This window comes from Balaenoptera acutorostrata, chromosome 13, assembly GCF_949987535.1.
Source record: "Balaenoptera acutorostrata chromosome 13, mBalAcu1.1, whole genome shotgun sequence".
Classification (NCBI taxonomy): domain Eukaryota; kingdom Metazoa; phylum Chordata; class Mammalia; order Artiodactyla; family Balaenopteridae; genus Balaenoptera; species Balaenoptera acutorostrata.
This window is the reverse complement of record NC_080076.1, coordinates 81,461,985-81,479,423: the sequence shown is the minus strand read 5'-3', so window position 1 is coordinate 81,479,423 and position 17,439 is coordinate 81,461,985. Positions and strand designations below refer to the sequence as shown.

The following is a 17,439-nucleotide window of genomic DNA, read 5'->3' as shown; positions in this document are numbered from 1 at the left end:
CAAATGAGTGAAGGAATGAATGATCATCTTTTGGGGCAATGCTTGGCAAACCAAGGTTCTCAAGACCAGGATCAATTAATCAAGTAACAAACTAATAAAACTAACTAACCATGTTAGCTCATGACCAGTTGGTCTGGAGTGACTTAAGAAAGGGATCAATATGGCACCTAAACTTGCACTTTGAGTATCCCTGAAGCCATCAAAGATTAGGAGAGAAAGTTCCCTCCTATTAAATTTCATGGATCATGTTTCTTGCCCAAAAGTCCCAGCGTGGCATCCTCCCTCCTTTCTGCATTTCCCATTTTCCTCTCCATCCTCTCCCCTCCAGAGCCGTCAAGTTCTCAGCCAAGCTGATGGGACAGGCCATGGCCAAGAGGGTCAAGGCTACCATCCTGTACGCCACAGAGACGGGCAAATCGCAGGCTTATGCCAAAACCCTGTGTGAGATCTTCAAACATGCCTTTGACGCCAAGGTGGGTAGGGGGCAGTGCCAGCTCTCTGACCCTTCATGGTAAAGTTGGGGAGGGGAGAGAAGGAATTCAGCAAAGAAGAATCCTTTGAGAATGGGTGATAGCACATCTGAAGATGCCCATCAACTCACTCGTGCACATTTGCATATATTTCAGGGGATTCTGATGGTTCTTTCCCTGGGAACCCTCCAGGAGTCCAGGAATCATAACCCCCATCCCAAGAGCAAAATATTAGAAAGTTTATGAAAGACAATTCTGGAGTCAGTTTGGGAAGCTCTGCCTTTAATACAATTCAGTGGGTTTCTTTGCTGTAGGAATTCTCAGAGCCTTTAATCTGCACGTACGTGTTATCATTCCCAAAAGAGGAGAGGAGAGAATATAAATGTTTCCCAAAGATGTTTGCTTATGGATCACTTACTTTTAAGGAGCATCTCCGGAGACTAGGCTTCCCTAGAACCTACTTTGAGAAAGGTTGCTCAAGTAATGCTAAGATATAGGGCAAAACAATCTTTCCCTAAGGCGGGTATCTCAGACCTGTTTGGCCCAGGTCCTCCACACTGCTGGACGGAGGATTAGAAAGGAAGCAGAGCAGACAATTGGTCAAATCCAGCTGGGTCATTCCCAGCCTAAATGTGATCAAGAAGATTCCAGCATCCTTTGGTTGTAAGAAGCCCAGGAGTCTTAATCAAGATCTGTCTTTACTGACAGCCAACCCATTGCCCCAGACTCTCTGTAGTCCTTCAGGCCACTGGTGACCACAGAAAGGTCCCACACTGCCAACAAGCTATTAGTTCTACCCACTTGAGCCCACTGAAATAGTGGCACCCAGCACCTTTGGATCTCCTTCCAAAGGAGATGGCTCAAGATGACTCATCTTCTTCCTCTCTCTCTTCTCTTCCCCCATCACTTTGTTCTCTCCTACCCCTTCTCTCTTCTCTTCACCTTCTTCCTTCCTCTCCCCACCCCTCATTCTGCCACGCAGGTGATGTCCATGGAGGAATATGACATTGTACACCTGGAGCATGAAACTCTGGTCCTGGTGGTTACCAGCACCTTTGGAAATGGAGACCCCCCTGAGAATGGGGAGGTGAGATGAGCTTTTACCTGTTCTGGCACGTGTTTCCATCAGCAGAAAAGAGGGACATCGGTTACACCTGCTATTCAGTAGCAAATCCTCCAAAGCCTCAAAGCCAATGACCTCAATTTGGATCCAAGTTCTGCCAAGATTGGACAATTCCAAGTCTTCAGTCTATTGGTGTCCACTGACTAGCCGATCCCTAGTGAAAATGTTGTCACCTGAGTGAACTACCTCTTTGGAATGGAGGCTCCAATCAAGAGCGTGATGTCCCCTGCTCCAGATGAAAGAAGCAGGGACAATATTTTTGTAGAAAGCCACAAAGGGGATTTGTGTGCTGGAGGTGGTGAGGGGAATCCACACCTGTAGCCCTTTATAAACAGCCCAGCCTGAGCCCCTGACGCCCTGGCCCCCAGGCATCAGGCTCCTCTTTTGCCAGTTAGGTCCCCAGACCCTCTTCCCGACCCCGTTCCAGATTTAATCATGCATGCCTCACATTTTGCTTATCTCTTTCGGCCTCCAGAAATTTGGCTGCGCTTTGATGGAAATGAGGCACCCCAACTCTGTGCACGAGGAAAGGAAGTAAGTGAAAGACCCGCCAGTGTCACATGACACCCTGTGAGGGTAACTGAAAATTGTCTTTTGGCATCTGGGGCTCACATCTGAGTTCTGGGTAGTTTTGTGACCTGAAGTTCATTTGTGACTGATTTTAACCAGTGGGTGTCTATCGTCCTCTGGGGCGGATTATTTGGTCTTTGGTCACTTCACAGCCCTGTGCCTCAGTTTCTTTTTCCATCACATTGGGTTTATTCCACCTGCATGAACTTTCTAATTTGTAAGAATCAAGTTAGAAAACAGATGTCAGCATCCTATGAAAAGTTGAGCACAAAGTAAATATCAGTTCTTATTATGGCCGCCCTTTGGAAACCTACATTCAGAATCAGTGAGTTTCTTTCCCTAGAACTTTTCCATCTGATGGAGTTGCATCCACTAACGTGGAGGCTGACCTCAAAAGATATCTCGGGAATTCCCTGGCTGTCTAGTGGTTAGGACTTGGCACTTTCACTGCTGAGGGCCTGGGTTCAATCCCTGGTTAGGAACTATAAGATCCCACAAGCTGCACAGTACAGGCAAAAAAAAAAAAAAAAGGGTATCTCATAAGGTGAAAAATGCCTGAGGTCAAAAGACGTTCCTGGTAAAATGGCATCTAACATGGGGTTCGGTTCTAAAGATATTTCATAAGGTGACAAACACCCGTAACCAAAATTACCCTTGAAAAACCCTTAAATCCCCCCAAAGTAGAGAACATACGGCATGTGCATACAGTGCTGCCTTTCTGTGAGAGAATCGCAGTGTTTCCTCCACCACAGAACGGGTCTGAAGTTGAGCATTGGATGCCATGGCTGGCTGGTGCTTAGAGGCTGTGTTCTGCACAACATCCCTCTTGGTTTTCTTTCAGCCAAGCACACATTGCCAAACTTGCCTACATTCCATATCCAGGGGACAGCTGAGTCCCAGGTGGTCAGCCTTCCTTCTGTGCTCAAGGCCAACATCTCCGTCCTCACTCTCCCTGCCTCTCTCCTTCCCACCCTATCCTGGTGGCCTCCAGTAGGTCCCCCTCACGCCTCCTTCAGGGAGAGATAGGGCACCATCCATTCTCCCCTCTAGGTACCCGGAACCCTTGCGTTTCTTTCCCCGTAAAGGGCCTCCCCTCCCCCGAGGTGACACAGAAGTCCACGGTCTGGCTGCAGCCCATGACAGCCGGCGCAGGTAGAGCGTGTGTGTGCACGTGTATGCCTTGCGTTTGTGTGTGTGCATGAGTGGTGTGAGCACTTGTGTGCATGTTGGTAGGTATGTGTGCGCATGCCCAATGCTGCAGCATCCAAGGCCACAACCGGGTCTCAAGGAGACCTGAGTTCTAACCCAGGCTGTGACACTAACACGCTGAGTAACCTTGAGCAAGCTGCTTGACCTCTCTGGGCCTCGTCTTTCTCATCTGCCGAATGGGGAGAAACTACCTCTGCCCCCAAGCACCTCTGGGAGCTGTTGCAAGGATCGAAGGATAATAACAAAGAGGAACGCATTTGGAGAAACCTCGAGCCTCATACAAACACAAGTGCTGTTATTTTTACCCCACAACCGTCAACCATCCTTCCCACACTAACAACACAGCCACCCCCTGATATGTTATAGGACTTATTTGGAGAAGTGACTCAATGTGAGACTATTTTAGGGCAGCAAATACACTTACATATATTTAGAACTTTCCTGATGCTGGAGCGAAAACTTTGAAGAACATCCAGCTTAGAAACCCTGCTGCCAGAATGTGCAATTTCTTTTTTTGGCTTTTGCACTCAGATTTGTGTGTTGAGTTTTTGTGTTTTGGGTTTTGATTTGAGAGTTTTATGGGGTTTTTTAGTTTAGGGGTTTGTTTTGTTTTGTTGCTCTTGGACACATTTTTGGTTTGGTTTGGTTTGGTTTGGTTTTTGCCTTATCTGAGAACAAGACTTACCACTTTTAAAGGAAAACTGGAAAACCATTCATGGTTTTGTTTTTTTTTAATCTCGAGGCTCCTGAGCCTCTGATGCTGAGGTCCCGATGACATCTTTCTTCCCCTTTGAAACAACTTCATAAGAAATCCAGTCTCTTTTCAGGCTGTGTCAGTGCTGAACATTTTTCATGTTTACTTGAAATGTGAAATGTGAGAGACCCTTGAAATGTCTGAAGACCAAAACTTTATTGAAAGAGAATGTTGTAATGGTTACCAGTGGGGAGAGGGAAGAGGGAGGTGCAAGATAGGGATAGGGGATTAAGAGGTACAAACTATTATGTATAAAATAAGCTACAATGTTATATTGTACAACACAGGGAATATAGTCAATATTTTATAATAATTATAAATGGAGTATATAACATTTAAAAATTGTGAATCACTAGATTACACACCTGTAACTTAATATCGTACATCAACTATACTTCAATTTTTAAAAATGGAAAAAGATTTTTAAAAAGAAAGAGAATGTTGAATCGGGTAGTCCTGCACCATCCAATAAACCTTTCTCTGAGCATATAAATGTTCTATATCTGTACCATCCTGTACGGCAACCACTAGCCACACATGGCTGTTGAGCACTTGACACAAGGCTAGTGCACGTGGGGAACAAAATGGTTCATTGTATTGAATTTGAATGAATTTAACTTTAAATAGCCACACACAGCCTATGGCTACTGTAGTAGACAGCACGAGTGTAGTTCTTGGCTACTCAGTGTGAGGGGAGGAGAACAGCAGCATCTCCTGTTAGAAATGCAGAATCTGAGGCCCTACCCTGGACCTACTGAATTAGGATATGCTGCTTAACATGATCTCAGAATGATTCCTGTACTCATTAAAATTTGGGAAGCAAGGAAACATGGTCTGATGGGTTAAGGAATGGACTGTTCTTTCTGTTCTTTCTTTCAAGTGTGGTCCAAAACTTTTCTTTTTTTTTTTTTTCAGTTTTAATATTTTTTTATCGAAGTATAGTTGATTTACAATGTTGTGTTAATTTCTGCTGTACAGCCAAGTGATTCAGTTATACATATATATATATACAATCTTTTTTTATATATTCTTTTCCATTATGGTTTATCATAGGATATGGAATCTAGTTCTCTGTGCTGATACAGTAGGACCTTGTTGTTTATCCATTCCGTATATAAAAGCTTCCATCTACTGACCCCAACCTCCCACTCCATCCTCCCCCCACCCCCTCCCCTTGGCAACCACCAACAGGTAGCATCAAATGATGTCTAGGTGTCATTTTTGGCAGGCAAGGGTGAGTTGATACATTCTAGACAAAGCCATAGGTGTGTTATGGTCTCACTCAAGACCCAAGGGAAGGCCCTAGAACCAGGACTAGTGATTTGGAGAGCCATCGGGTGTTGACCCCAGGAGGGGGCTCCAAGCCAGAGCTCACAGACTCTCTTTCATCTTGGCAGGAGCTACAAGGTTCGTTTCAACAGTGTTTCCTCCTACTCCGACTCCCGCAAATCATCAGGCGATGGGCCGGACCTCAGAGACAACTTTGAGAGCACGGGACCCCTGGCGAATGTGAGGTGAGCGAGGGGCCCAGGGTGTCAGGGATGACAAAGGCTCTTGCGGAGCTGGACTGAGTTACAAAGTGGGCTCTTTCTTGGAGGCTGGGGGGTGGGGAGTCTCCCTTCCCTGTCTGTTTATCCCTCGAATAACCAGCTGCACTCTGGCTCTTTGGGGACATCCTTCCCCCATTAAAGCACACTACCTGGACCCCTCCTGTGACCTCTTCCTATCACACGACTTCAGAGCCCCTGTCACCCAAGTTTCACCCCATCACACAAATTTCACATCCTTTGTGCTGAAGGGTGTTAGTGCCCCACACGTCACTCAGCGAGCTCCCTTTGTAAGTGCTGTTATTGGAGAATGAACTTGAGTTGGGGTCCAAGAGTCTCAGAGATCAAGTGAAAGTTAACACAGGTTAATATCTACTCCTTTTAAATCTACATTCATGCTTTTCATCTCATTCTCCTCTCTTCTGGGGACACCCTGCCATGACCCAGTGGTTCCCACCCTTGGGTGCTCATCAAAATCACCTGGAGGTGTTTGCAGTATACAGATAACCTAGCTCCACTTCCAGAGATTCTGATGTAGTTGGTCTGAAATTGGACCCAAGCATTGCTTTTTCTTTTTATTTAAATCTCCCTAATTGCCTCCAATGTGCAGTCAGATTCAAAAAATTACTGTCCTGACCCCACGTCACCCAAAGCATAGTCACATCCCATGAGAGCATTTTAGATAGCACATGGACAGATGTTTAATATTTCAATGGTTGTGAATTCGGTTTAATGGGTATTTGGAAAGAAAGAAAACTGGATGTCAAGCCCTTGGTTTGACAGATATTGGTCAAGATGAGGCTTGATGTAAGCAGTGTGTTCAGGCCCGGCCACGAACCTCTTAGACCTTCACCAACTGAACCTTCTCCACACCGGCTCAGGACAGTGCTTAGCAGACGACAGAGATCACAGGGTTCCCAGATATTCAAGTATTGTTTTCATCAGTACCCTTTTTTTTTTTTTGGCTGAGTCACGCGGCTTTCAGGATCTTAGTTCCCTGACCAGGGATCGAACCCACGGCAGTGAAAGTGCCGAGTCCTAACCACTGGACCGCCAGGAAAGTGCCCATCAGTACGCTTGTTAATAAACTTTATTTTTTTAAAGCAGTTTTAGCTTCACAGCAAAATTGAGGAGGAGGCACAGATTTCCCATATACTCCCTGCCCACCCCCCCCACACACACACACTCACACACACGCGCACACACACACACACACACACACACACACACACGGCCTCCTCTACCATCAGCATCCCCCACCACGGTGGTGCATTTACACAACTGATGAAGCTACACTGACACACCATTGTCACCTGGGGCCCATAGTTTACATTAGGGTTCACCCTTGAACTGATGGGTTTTGACATCAGTTCATTTTCTTTAGCTTGACGTTGAAACATCCATGGTTTGACGGTCAGACCTATTTTTCCCTTACTAAATCTATCATGGCTTAGAGCAGAGGTTGGCAAACTACAGCCCATGGGCCAAATTCAGCCTGGCCACTGTATACTTTTGTACAGCCCATGAGCTCAGAATGGTTTTTACAGAAGAACAATTACAATTTATTTGATGATAGAAAACATTACCTTTGAACCCCAATTAAGCAAAATGCTCTCCCCCCAAAAAAGAATTCCATTCTTCTCATTAGTAGACATATATAACTAAAAAATTGTACCCAGCAACTATTATTATTATTATTGTATTTTTAATTTTGTCCAAAAGTATGCAGGAATATATTTTCTTTTTTGTCATATGGGTATCTACAAAATAGCTTTGATTTTCCTTCTTGGCCTACAAGCCTGAAAATATTTACTATCTGGCCCCATGTATAATAAGTTTGCCAACTTCTGTTTTGGAAGCTTAAAATAGGAATTTTGAAACCATAAGATGAAGACTGTGATGAAATGTGAACCTAGGAAGTAGCTGTGACACAGGCCTTCAGGTGCATCAGGAAGCATGTTAATGAATTAATCACCCGGACCAACTCTTAGTGAACACCGGTGGGTTTGAATAGCCAGTGAGTACAAATTAAAAGCAAAGTAAACAACACTACTAAGTAAATAACAGTATGGGTGGTGGTCAAGTATGGCGGATGTCTCGAACATAATAAATATTGGAGGTTCGGGGAACAATGCCTTAACCACAAGGCATGACTAGCGCGAAGAGTTTCCAAATCTGTGTTAGGCTAAGGGGGATGGCTGGGGGGCAGAAGTGCTGCTTCCTGCATCCTTTAACCAGTCCTCTCCTGGCCACCAGCTCTTTCCACCTGTCAGGCCACTGCCCTGCGGGGAAAAGGTAAGGAATCCAGCTAAAGGAGGATTGTGGGTGAAGGAGTGCTGGGGAAACTTGCTACCTAATCCCACATCCTTCCCTTGGAAAGGCTCTGGAACCCCAGGGAAAGAAGGGCAGGAGAGGAGAGGAGAATGAGATGAAAAGCATAAATGTAGATTTAAAAGGAGTAGATATTAACCTATGTTAACCTTCACTTGATCTCTGAGACTCCTGGACCCCAACTCAAATTCATTCTCCAATAACAGAGGGTCCCTTCCCAACTTGCCCCACCTCCTTCCCTCATCCTCCATCTCAATCTTTCACCATCCTGGCTCCATCATTCTAAAGAAGAGATTCAAGAGCAGAGCCAGACCCTGTAAGGAGTAGGCTAAATAGCCCCACTCCTTGGCTTATCTGAATTGGCAGTCACCATGGGACCCTCCAACATGGGAAATAAGCAAGTTGGGGTGTTGTTCGTGTCCCACTTATAAAGCTGTCCATCCAGTCCCAATGAGGTCAAGACCCACAGCCAGGACCAAGTCCTGGAAATGTGACATCAAGTCTCTGCAGGACTGAGGGGCCACCTGGGACACAGCCCTCCACTTCCCAGACTTCAGAAAAATCTCATTAACTTGACGCCCATTGATTCAAACACTGACACTTTCTTGGTGGTATCTATGCAAAGAGACTTTGTGAAGCAAATCAATTTCACAGATATTGCAAGGGGTGGAGCCAGCATATTTATAAACCTTTCAATCCCTTTTAGAAGAACCTGTTTACACACCAACACTGGATGTGTTAATGACAAGTCCTGATCTCCTCGTTAACTCAGGTCCCCTAGAACTACTATGCCAGGGTTTTCATTCTCTTTGTACTTAAAACTAATCTGACTGTATCATGAGTAGAGTCAAGTCTTCCTCTAATGTAGACTCATTTCCCCAGTTAGTCCAGCTTAGAAATGGACACACAAGAAACAGCCAATTGTTCTGGGTCACCACTATCCCCAACTCATCCTCCTTAGGACCAACTGGGACTTTTCTCCTGAGGACAGTAATACCTAGCAGAGACCAGAAGGAAGGGAGAGCAGGGCTGGGGGCTCCCAGGCTTAAAGATGGCCTTCCCCAGATGGGCTTGGGGTAGTCTGACCATCACGGGCTAAACACTGTCCTTCTGGAGATACCAGAGGTCTTTGTCTGCTTGGGCGGCCATAACAAAATACCATGCACTGGGGGACTTCAACAGTAGAAATTTATTTTCTCACAGTTCTGGAGGCTAAAAGTCCAAGATCAAGGTACCAGTAGGATTGGTTTCTGGTGAGGTGTCTCTTCCTGGCTTGCAGACAACCACCTTCTTGCTGTGTCATCACATGGCCTTTCCTCTGTGAGCGTGTGGTGGGGGGAGAGAAAGAGAGAGAGCTCTCTGGTGTCTCTGTCTCTTCTTAAAGGACACCAGTCCTATTGGATTAGGGCCCCACCCTTATGACCTCATTTGACCTCAGTTACCTCCTTGAAGGCCCCATCTCCAAATATAGTCACATTGGGGGAGAGGGCTTCAACATATGAATTTGGGGGGACATAACAGTCCATAACCCCAGACACCCCCCCAACGCCTCCCCAGTCCCCTAGCCTGGAACTTCTGTTGTCTTCTTGGCAGGTTCTCCGTGTTCGGCCTTGGCTCGCGGGCGTACCCTCACTTCTGCGCCTTTGGACATGCCGTGGACACACTCCTGGAAGAGCTGGGTGGGGAGAGGATCCTGAAGATGAGGGAGGGGGATGAGCTCTGTGGGCAGGAAGAGGCTTTCAGGACCTGGGCCAAGAAGGTCTTCAAGGTAACCATCTGCCCAGATCTCAGAGACCCAGGGGGAGAAGTCATATCCCCAGTGACCCCCAAGGACAGAGTACCTAAACTATCAGAGATAGAAGAAACTTGAGAAAATCCTTGGTACTTCCCTCATGTATCCAACCAGGAGACAGCTTCAAACAATTCAGATGAGTTTGGGTGGTCTTAAGATACACAGTTTCCAACCAGAATCCAACCTCCTGCATTAAGGGTAAAGAGTTGGTCTATAAAAAATTATAGAGTCTTGGAATTTCAGGGCTGGGAGGAATCCACCCCTCACTCACATTTGGTAGACAAGTAAACAAAAAAACATAGTGTTAGTTAACCAAACCAGGGGGCCATGCCTTGGGCTGGATCTCAGATCTCACCAGTTCGTCTTCTTTGACAATCTTATTCCTCTTGTGCTAGATCTTCAATGACCTATACAATAGCCACTAGCCACAAGTGATCATTTAAATTTAAATATAAACTAAGTAACATTAAATATGATGAATGGATAAATTAAATGTTGTGTGTCCGTACAATGGAATTATTTGGACATAACAAGGAATGAAGTGCTGATGCATGCTACAAGGATGAACCTTGAAAACACGTGCTAAGTGAAAGAAGCCAGACACAAGGGACACTTACTGTATGATTCCATTTACATGAAATGTCCAGAATAGGCAAATCCATAGAGACAGAAAGTAGATTAACGGTTGCCAGGGGTTTGGTGGCAGGAGTGGAAAATGGTTGTGGCTACTCATGGGTACAGGGTTTCTTCTGGGTTGAGGGAAATGTTCTGAAACTGGATAGTGGTGGTGATTGTACAACCTTGTAAATAACATACATACAACTAGATGTAAATTAAGTAGAATTTAAAGTTCCACTCCTCAGCTGCACAAGCCACATTTCATGTGCTCAATAGCCACTAGTGGCTAGTGGTTACCATATTAGACAATTAGAATATTTCCATCATGATAAGACATCCTATTGGATAGCGTTATTCTAGATATGAGGTCAAGAGAATAAATGAGCAATGGCCTCCATATGCATGTGGGGCGTGATGCAATTGGCCATCCTGGGAAAAACAAAAAAGCAATGAATGTGGACCCACCTTTACCTGCTCCTTCTTTGGCCCTGGAATGCATTGTTGTCAGCAGCCCCAGAAGAAAGGGAACTGTGCAACCTTCTGTCAGTCAGTTGACACTTTTCATCCTCACAACGGAGCAAAAGGGGAAACTGAGGCCCCTGAGCTATAAGGATATGTGAGTGAGGAGGCTGTGTTGATAAACTTGTGCCAGCATTTCTTCCTAGGCAAAGAGAACCAAGATAACTTGGCTCTTTTTATACCTGGAGATAATTGTGTGGTTCTTGGCTTCAATCAGGCAACACTGAGCATCCCAGAAGCAGAGCCTGTTACAAGCCATCATACCCTTTAAGCTATCACATCCCTCATCCTCCCAGCCAACTCCCAGCCCTACCAACCACTAAATCTACTTTGTGTCTCTATAAATTTGCCTATTCTGGACATTTCATATGAATGGAATCATAATATGTGGTCTGTTATAACTGACTTCTTTCACTTAGCTTAATGCTTTCCTGGTGCATCCACATTACAGTATATATCAGTACTTCATTCCTTTTTACAGCCAAAATAATATTCCATTTTATAGATATACCATATTTTATTTCTCCACTCATCAGCAAATGGACATTTGGATTATTTTAAAATCAACATGAGGCCAAAAAATGGTATTCAAAAAACCTACCTTTGAAAACCTTTGGAATTATCCATGGTTTTTAACCTCCAAAAATCTGAATTCTGAACAGTAATTCTTAGAATCAATAAAGTTGGAGAACTTATGAACTTGGCAAAAAAAGAAAAAGAAAAATTTTATATGCAGGTATCCAAACATGCAATATATTCTGCCTTTACTATAATTTTTAAATCTTTAGAGGAAGATAGGAAATTTCTAAGGTGTTTACTTTCTTGTTTAATGTTAAGCCTCTGCAAAAGTTGGTTTTAGAAATAAATGACATAATAGAGTTACATATTAAATAGAGGTTAGGGCCCAAAGTCAATAGTAAATGTGGTATGTCCAGCCCATCAAAGGCACTCAAAAAGTAAGGGTGGATTGGTTGATGAGTGGATGAGTGGATAAATGGATGGAGAGGAGGATGGATGGGTGGATGGATGGATTGATGGATGGATGGAAGGAAGGAAGGAGGGAGCGAAGGAAGGGAGAAAGAGAGGATGGAGGGAGGATGGGTGGATGGATGGAGGAATGGATGGATGGGTGGATGAATAGAAGGATGGATGGATGGATGGATGGATGGAAGGAGGGAGGGAAGGAAAGGAGGAAGGGAGAGAGGGAGGAAGGGAGGAAAGGAGGATGGATGGATGAATGGAGGGATGCAATGGAGGGAAGGAGGATGGGTGGATGGGTTGATGGAAGGGTAGATGGGAGAATGGGTGAATGGGTGGATGGATGGATGGATGGATGGATAGGTGGATGAATGGATGGAAGGGAGGAATGGAGGGAGGGAGGGTGGGTAGATGAGTGGGTGGATGGGTTGATGGGAGGGTGGATGGGAGAATGGGTGAATGGGTGGAGGGATGGATGGATGGGTGGATGAACGGAAGGAAAGAAGGAATGGAGGGAGGAGGAGGATGGGTGGATGAGTCGGTGGATGGGTTGATGGGTGGATGGATGGATGGATAGATACATGCTATGACTTGGAGCTGTTGGGAGGCACACTGTTGGCTGAAAGAGGTCACTGAAAGCCCCGTGTGTGCCACAGGCAGCCTGTGATGTATTCTGCGTGGGAGATGACGTCAACATTGAGAAGGCAAACAACTCCCTCATCAGCAATGACCGCAGTTGGAAGAGGAACAAGTTCCGCCTCACCTACATGGCCGAAGCTCCAGAACTCACACAAGGTATCTCCCACCACGCACCTGGGGAGATGTTCATGACAGTGGGGGGAAAGGAAGACAGGAGTTCTCACCTCCGAAAGGTCTTTAGAGAAGGTGGGCTTCATTGCTTTGGTCTCCCTTTAGTTCAGTCCTCCCAGTAAAGAGAGGGTCAGGAGAAGCTGGAGACTTTTTACTGACAACTGTTTAACTCCATCACAGGAAGACTGTTGTTCTTCTCCCCCCAGGTCTATCCAATGTCCACAAAAAGCGGGTCTCAGCCGCTCGACTCCTCAGCCGTCAAAACCTTCAGAGTCCTAAATCCAGGTAGGAACACCTTGGTCCCCTCGGGTTCCCCACCTGTGCCCCAGATGCCACCCACAACAAGGAAGGAGGACTCAGGACTGGCTTCCTATTACCACTCTAAGGGTCCTCGAGACCCCCTTGCCACTAGCATCTTGGTTTCCTGCTTTCCCTTTGCCAAGCTCCAACCTGCAGGAATGAAAAAAGTAAATGGTGACAATCCTTGTGGAGAGGGGAAAGAGAAACGTTTTTCGAGGAATTTTTAATAGAGACCACACCCTTTTCAGACTGCTAATGTTCATTGTAATGTGCATCTTAGTCAGAAATCACTTAGTCCAGACATCTCCCTGTGGAAAATTCTTCTCTGCTGTCCTGAGAAATGCCTGCTCAGTCTCTGTTTAAATTCCTTTGGGATGACGGGAGGTTTGTTAACCTATAAAACAGCCCCCTCTGTGTTTTGAGGTCCTAATTGTTAGAAATTATCTTCCTATTCCTTACAACCAAAGCAAGTGTTCCTAGCACTTCATTTTGATCCTAAGTTGCACTCGCCAGTGACACCCAAAACAGAGTCAGTTCTTCCAAATGAGAGAGCTGCCAATAGCCAAGGACAGTGACCGATCTCTCCCTGGTCCTCATTCCTTCCAACTGTTCTTCCTGAGACCTGGTTTCCCAAACCTTTTGCTTTAGTAAAAAAGACACACTCTGTCCTGCTGGAAATGTCATTCCTCAGCCCTGGTCACAGTGCAGTGGAGGTCCTGTGATCACTACCAAGTGCACTAAGGCTATTATTACCATCCCCGATCTGGACAGGATGCTCTAATGCCGCCCAGGATTGCAGGTGTTGTCCCAACCGCCATGCTGCTCTCCCATTAAGCTTACGTCCTTGCTGCTCTCGGACTTGAAGTCTTTTCAGAATGATCAGGCCAGGTCTCTGCATCCCTCTACTTGTATAAGTAAATTTTTTGGCAGTAAAGAAAGTCTTTGCCTTGATCCCTGTTGAATGGAATCTTTTTCACTCTGCAGTTATAGCCCATGAAGATCTTTTGAGATCTTGATTCTTTGCCTGGCATAGTACAAAGGGTGGGCTCTCCAGCTGGACAGACCTGGGTTCTGACCCCAGCGCTGCCACGCGTCAGCTGTGTGACCTTGGGCAAGTCCCTTGGGTCTTCTGAACCCCTGTCTCCTTACCTAAAATGAGATCGATGGCTATAAAGATTGCCAATGTTTATCTAGTACTTTCTGTGTTCCAAGCACTGTTTTGAGTCCTCTCTGTGCAGGATCTCCCAGAGTTCTGACCAGCCCAGGAAGTAAGTACTAGTATCATCCACGTTTTAAATATGAAAAGTGACAATTAGAAAATGCCAGTGACTGTTCAAGGCCACACAGGCTCAGTTCTCTGACTCCAAGGTCAAAATGCCAAATGGCTATACCTATGGCCTCAAAAGCATTACAAGGCTGCTGTGAGTATTAGAAACAACACACACACAGCAACTAGCGTATCCCTCATTCCCGTTACTATTCCTTACCCATCCCAGCTTCATACACCTGCAAATTTAGTATGTGTGCTTTCTACATGGACTTAAAACCTTTTTTTTTAATTGAAGTATAGTTGATTTACACTGTTGTGTCAATTTCTGCTGTACAGCAAAGTGATTCAGTTATACATATACATACATTCTTTTTTTAATATTCTTTTCCATTGTGGTTTATCATAGGATATTGAATATAATTCCCCGTGCTATACAGTAGGACCTTATTTTTTATCCATTCTATATATAAAAGCTTACATCTGCCAAACCCAACCTCCCACTCCATCCCTCCCCCAACCCCCTTCCCCTTGGCAACCACAAGTCTGTTCTCTGTGTCTGGACGTAAAACTTTTGATAAAGTGGCCAACAGGATGGAGCCCAGGGCTCTCATGTTCTCTCCCAGATCCTCGAACACTAAAGAAATAGACTGGGAAATTAATCCATTTGAATAATTAGTTAAATGCAATATTCAGAGCATAATGATCTCTGATATAGAAAGGGACTCTGTATTTGAAATACACATCATACTCCCCATTTCCATCCTGTGGAAAAGTACAACTTCAGTAGCATTGGAAGAGAAGGGACTAAGAATCTACTGGAAATTTCTTTCGGCGACAAACTGTGAAAGCCCAGATCTCAAAAATTACTCCCCAAACCATAGTACATAAAAAGCAAGGTAATTTGCAAATGTTTTGATGCTAAGTTGGACTGAAGTCCCAGAATAACCCCCGATCCACCTCTGGAAAGGCAGTTGACTCTGAGCGGCTTACAAGAAGATATTTCAACAAGGTTAGGAACCAGAAGACAGTATTAAAATCAGTTATGGATTAGCTCAAAAAGGATCAAATGGCGTCTAGGCGTTTAACTCTTTAAAAGCACACTCCATAGCACTACCTATTTTCAGGCTTACTACCATTTCCGGCTTTATATGGTTGTTGTTTTGTTTTGGGGTTTTTTTTTTTTAAGAATAATTGAGTAAAAAAGCATGACTCTCTCTCCTGTTTTCCCCTGCCCAAGGCCAGAGTCGAGCTGTTTGAGCCAGGAGACCACAGCAAGATATGAATCACACACTCACCACTCCCACCCCCAACAAGAGACCCTTAATTGCAAGCAAAGTGCTTAAGAGGAAATAAGCCACCTTTTGAAGGTGATCCTTGCAACTCTAAAGAGAAAAGTGACCACAGTTACTGCCTGGCCAGGAAATAAATTTTCTACATACGGCAATTAGCAAACAATACAGAAAAGAGTATCATGGAGTGCTAATGGGTGGGGTGTGGATCATAGGTCCTAGAAGTCAGAAGAAGGAGGGGAAACGCAGGGTAGGCTTTAGATAGGCTGGTGAATAGAGGTGGGACATCTAAGAAGAGAGAATAGGAGCAAAGATGCTGAAGGGGCCCTGAGCACTGGGGTATCTCAGAGAAAGATGGGACATTATAACGGAGAGTTCTTGATGGGAGAACTCTTAATTCCCAGCTACCCTCTGATAAAATTGCTTCTCTCCAGCCTTCACCGTCTCAACAGAAGACATCAACATTTGGCTTAAGCCCAAGACTTAAACATCCTCCCTGCCTCCTCGCTTTCCCTCCCACTATCCATCCAACTCTCATCTGGTACTGTGGGTCCTGTGTTTCAACTACATCTCAGATCTACATCCACCACCTTAAGCAAGGCCACGATCATCTGTGGTCTGAGTGCCTGCCAGAGATACCTAACTTGTCTCCTTGTTTCTTGACATTTCTCTCAAAGATCCATTTTCCAAATAGCAGGCAGACTAATCTTTGAAGAATGTAAACGGAAGCCTGTCCATCCACAGCTTCACATCCTCCAATAGCTTCCCACTGGACTTAGGAAAACTTCAAACTCCTTTGCCATGACAGGTCATGACAAGACCCTCATGATCTGGCCTCTGCCTAGCTCTCTGATCTCCTTCTGTACCACCCACCCCTGTGTTGACCCCTCTTCCAAACACTCCAGCCTTCTTTCCCTTCCTCAAATGTGCCACACTTTTTCCGACCTCAGGGCCTTTGCACATGCTGCTTCCCCTTTCGGGAATACTCTTCCCCCAGATCTTTGCATTTCCGTTCCTTCTCATTCTTCAGATCTCTGCTCAAATGTCAAATCACCAGAGAGGCCTCCTTGACCATCCTTATCTGCCAGTCACTTAGCCCACTGCCCCCACCCATCAGCATCCACCCATCCTCATCACCAGCCCCATCTGAGATCTTTTTAAGTTACTTCTCAATGAGAATCAGGCCCTTTGTTATCTTTATCCATCACTCTCTCACCAGTGCCTAGAACAGTGCCTGACACTCAATACAAATTTGTTGAAGGTATGAACCTTATTCACTCAAACTGCTCACAACAGACACTGTTTACTCTTTTCCTTGAAGAACGAACATGAGCTAATTTTTTTTTCCATTTAATGCTGGTCATTAGCAGACTGTTCTTTCATCTGCGAACCTGTCATTGAATCATTGCCAAATGTGTGCGTGAGTGTGTGTGTATGTGTGTGTGTGTGTGTGTGTGTGTGTGTGTTATGCTCCTGTAGGTGAATATAAATACATCACAGGCAGGGGATACTCTGGGGGAAAGGGCTCAAATGGCTCTGCCTTCCCAATGTTGCCCTTTTTCTCTCCCCTAAAACTTTTCAATGGCCCATATGTGTCCCAAGCTTTTTTTTTTTTTTTTTAAAGGCTTAGAAAATCCTATACTTAGAAACCCCCAACAGAACTGAGATGTAAGACAATTAGTCTCCAGGCTAGTGCTACCCACTGGAGGATCAGCTTCCTGCAAAGCTTCAAGGACCAGCCCACTGAGGTGTCCTAGGGCCATGCAGCCATTCACTGCCGGGATTCTCCGCATGCCATGCCTGGTCAGCAGCTTGCAAAGTGTCCGTGGTCAAATTCCCAGCAGAGCCGGGGCCCACCT

At 45.2% G+C, this 17,439-nt stretch overlaps 1 protein-coding gene across 1 annotated transcript in view; it reads left to right on the top strand.

The window, feature by feature from the left end:
• NOS1 (nitric oxide synthase 1) overlaps nt 1-17,439 on the top strand; it is an 87,453-nt gene that overhangs the window by 55,075 nt on the left and 14,939 nt on the right. Inside the window, 7 exon segments of the mRNA XM_057526211.1 lie at nt 329-473; nt 1,453-1,557; nt 2,069-2,127; nt 5,524-5,640; nt 9,598-9,772; nt 12,568-12,706; nt 12,928-13,006. Coding sequence (XP_057382194.1) covers nt 329-473; nt 1,453-1,557; nt 2,069-2,127; nt 5,524-5,640; nt 9,598-9,772; nt 12,568-12,706; nt 12,928-13,006 — 819 coding nt within the window.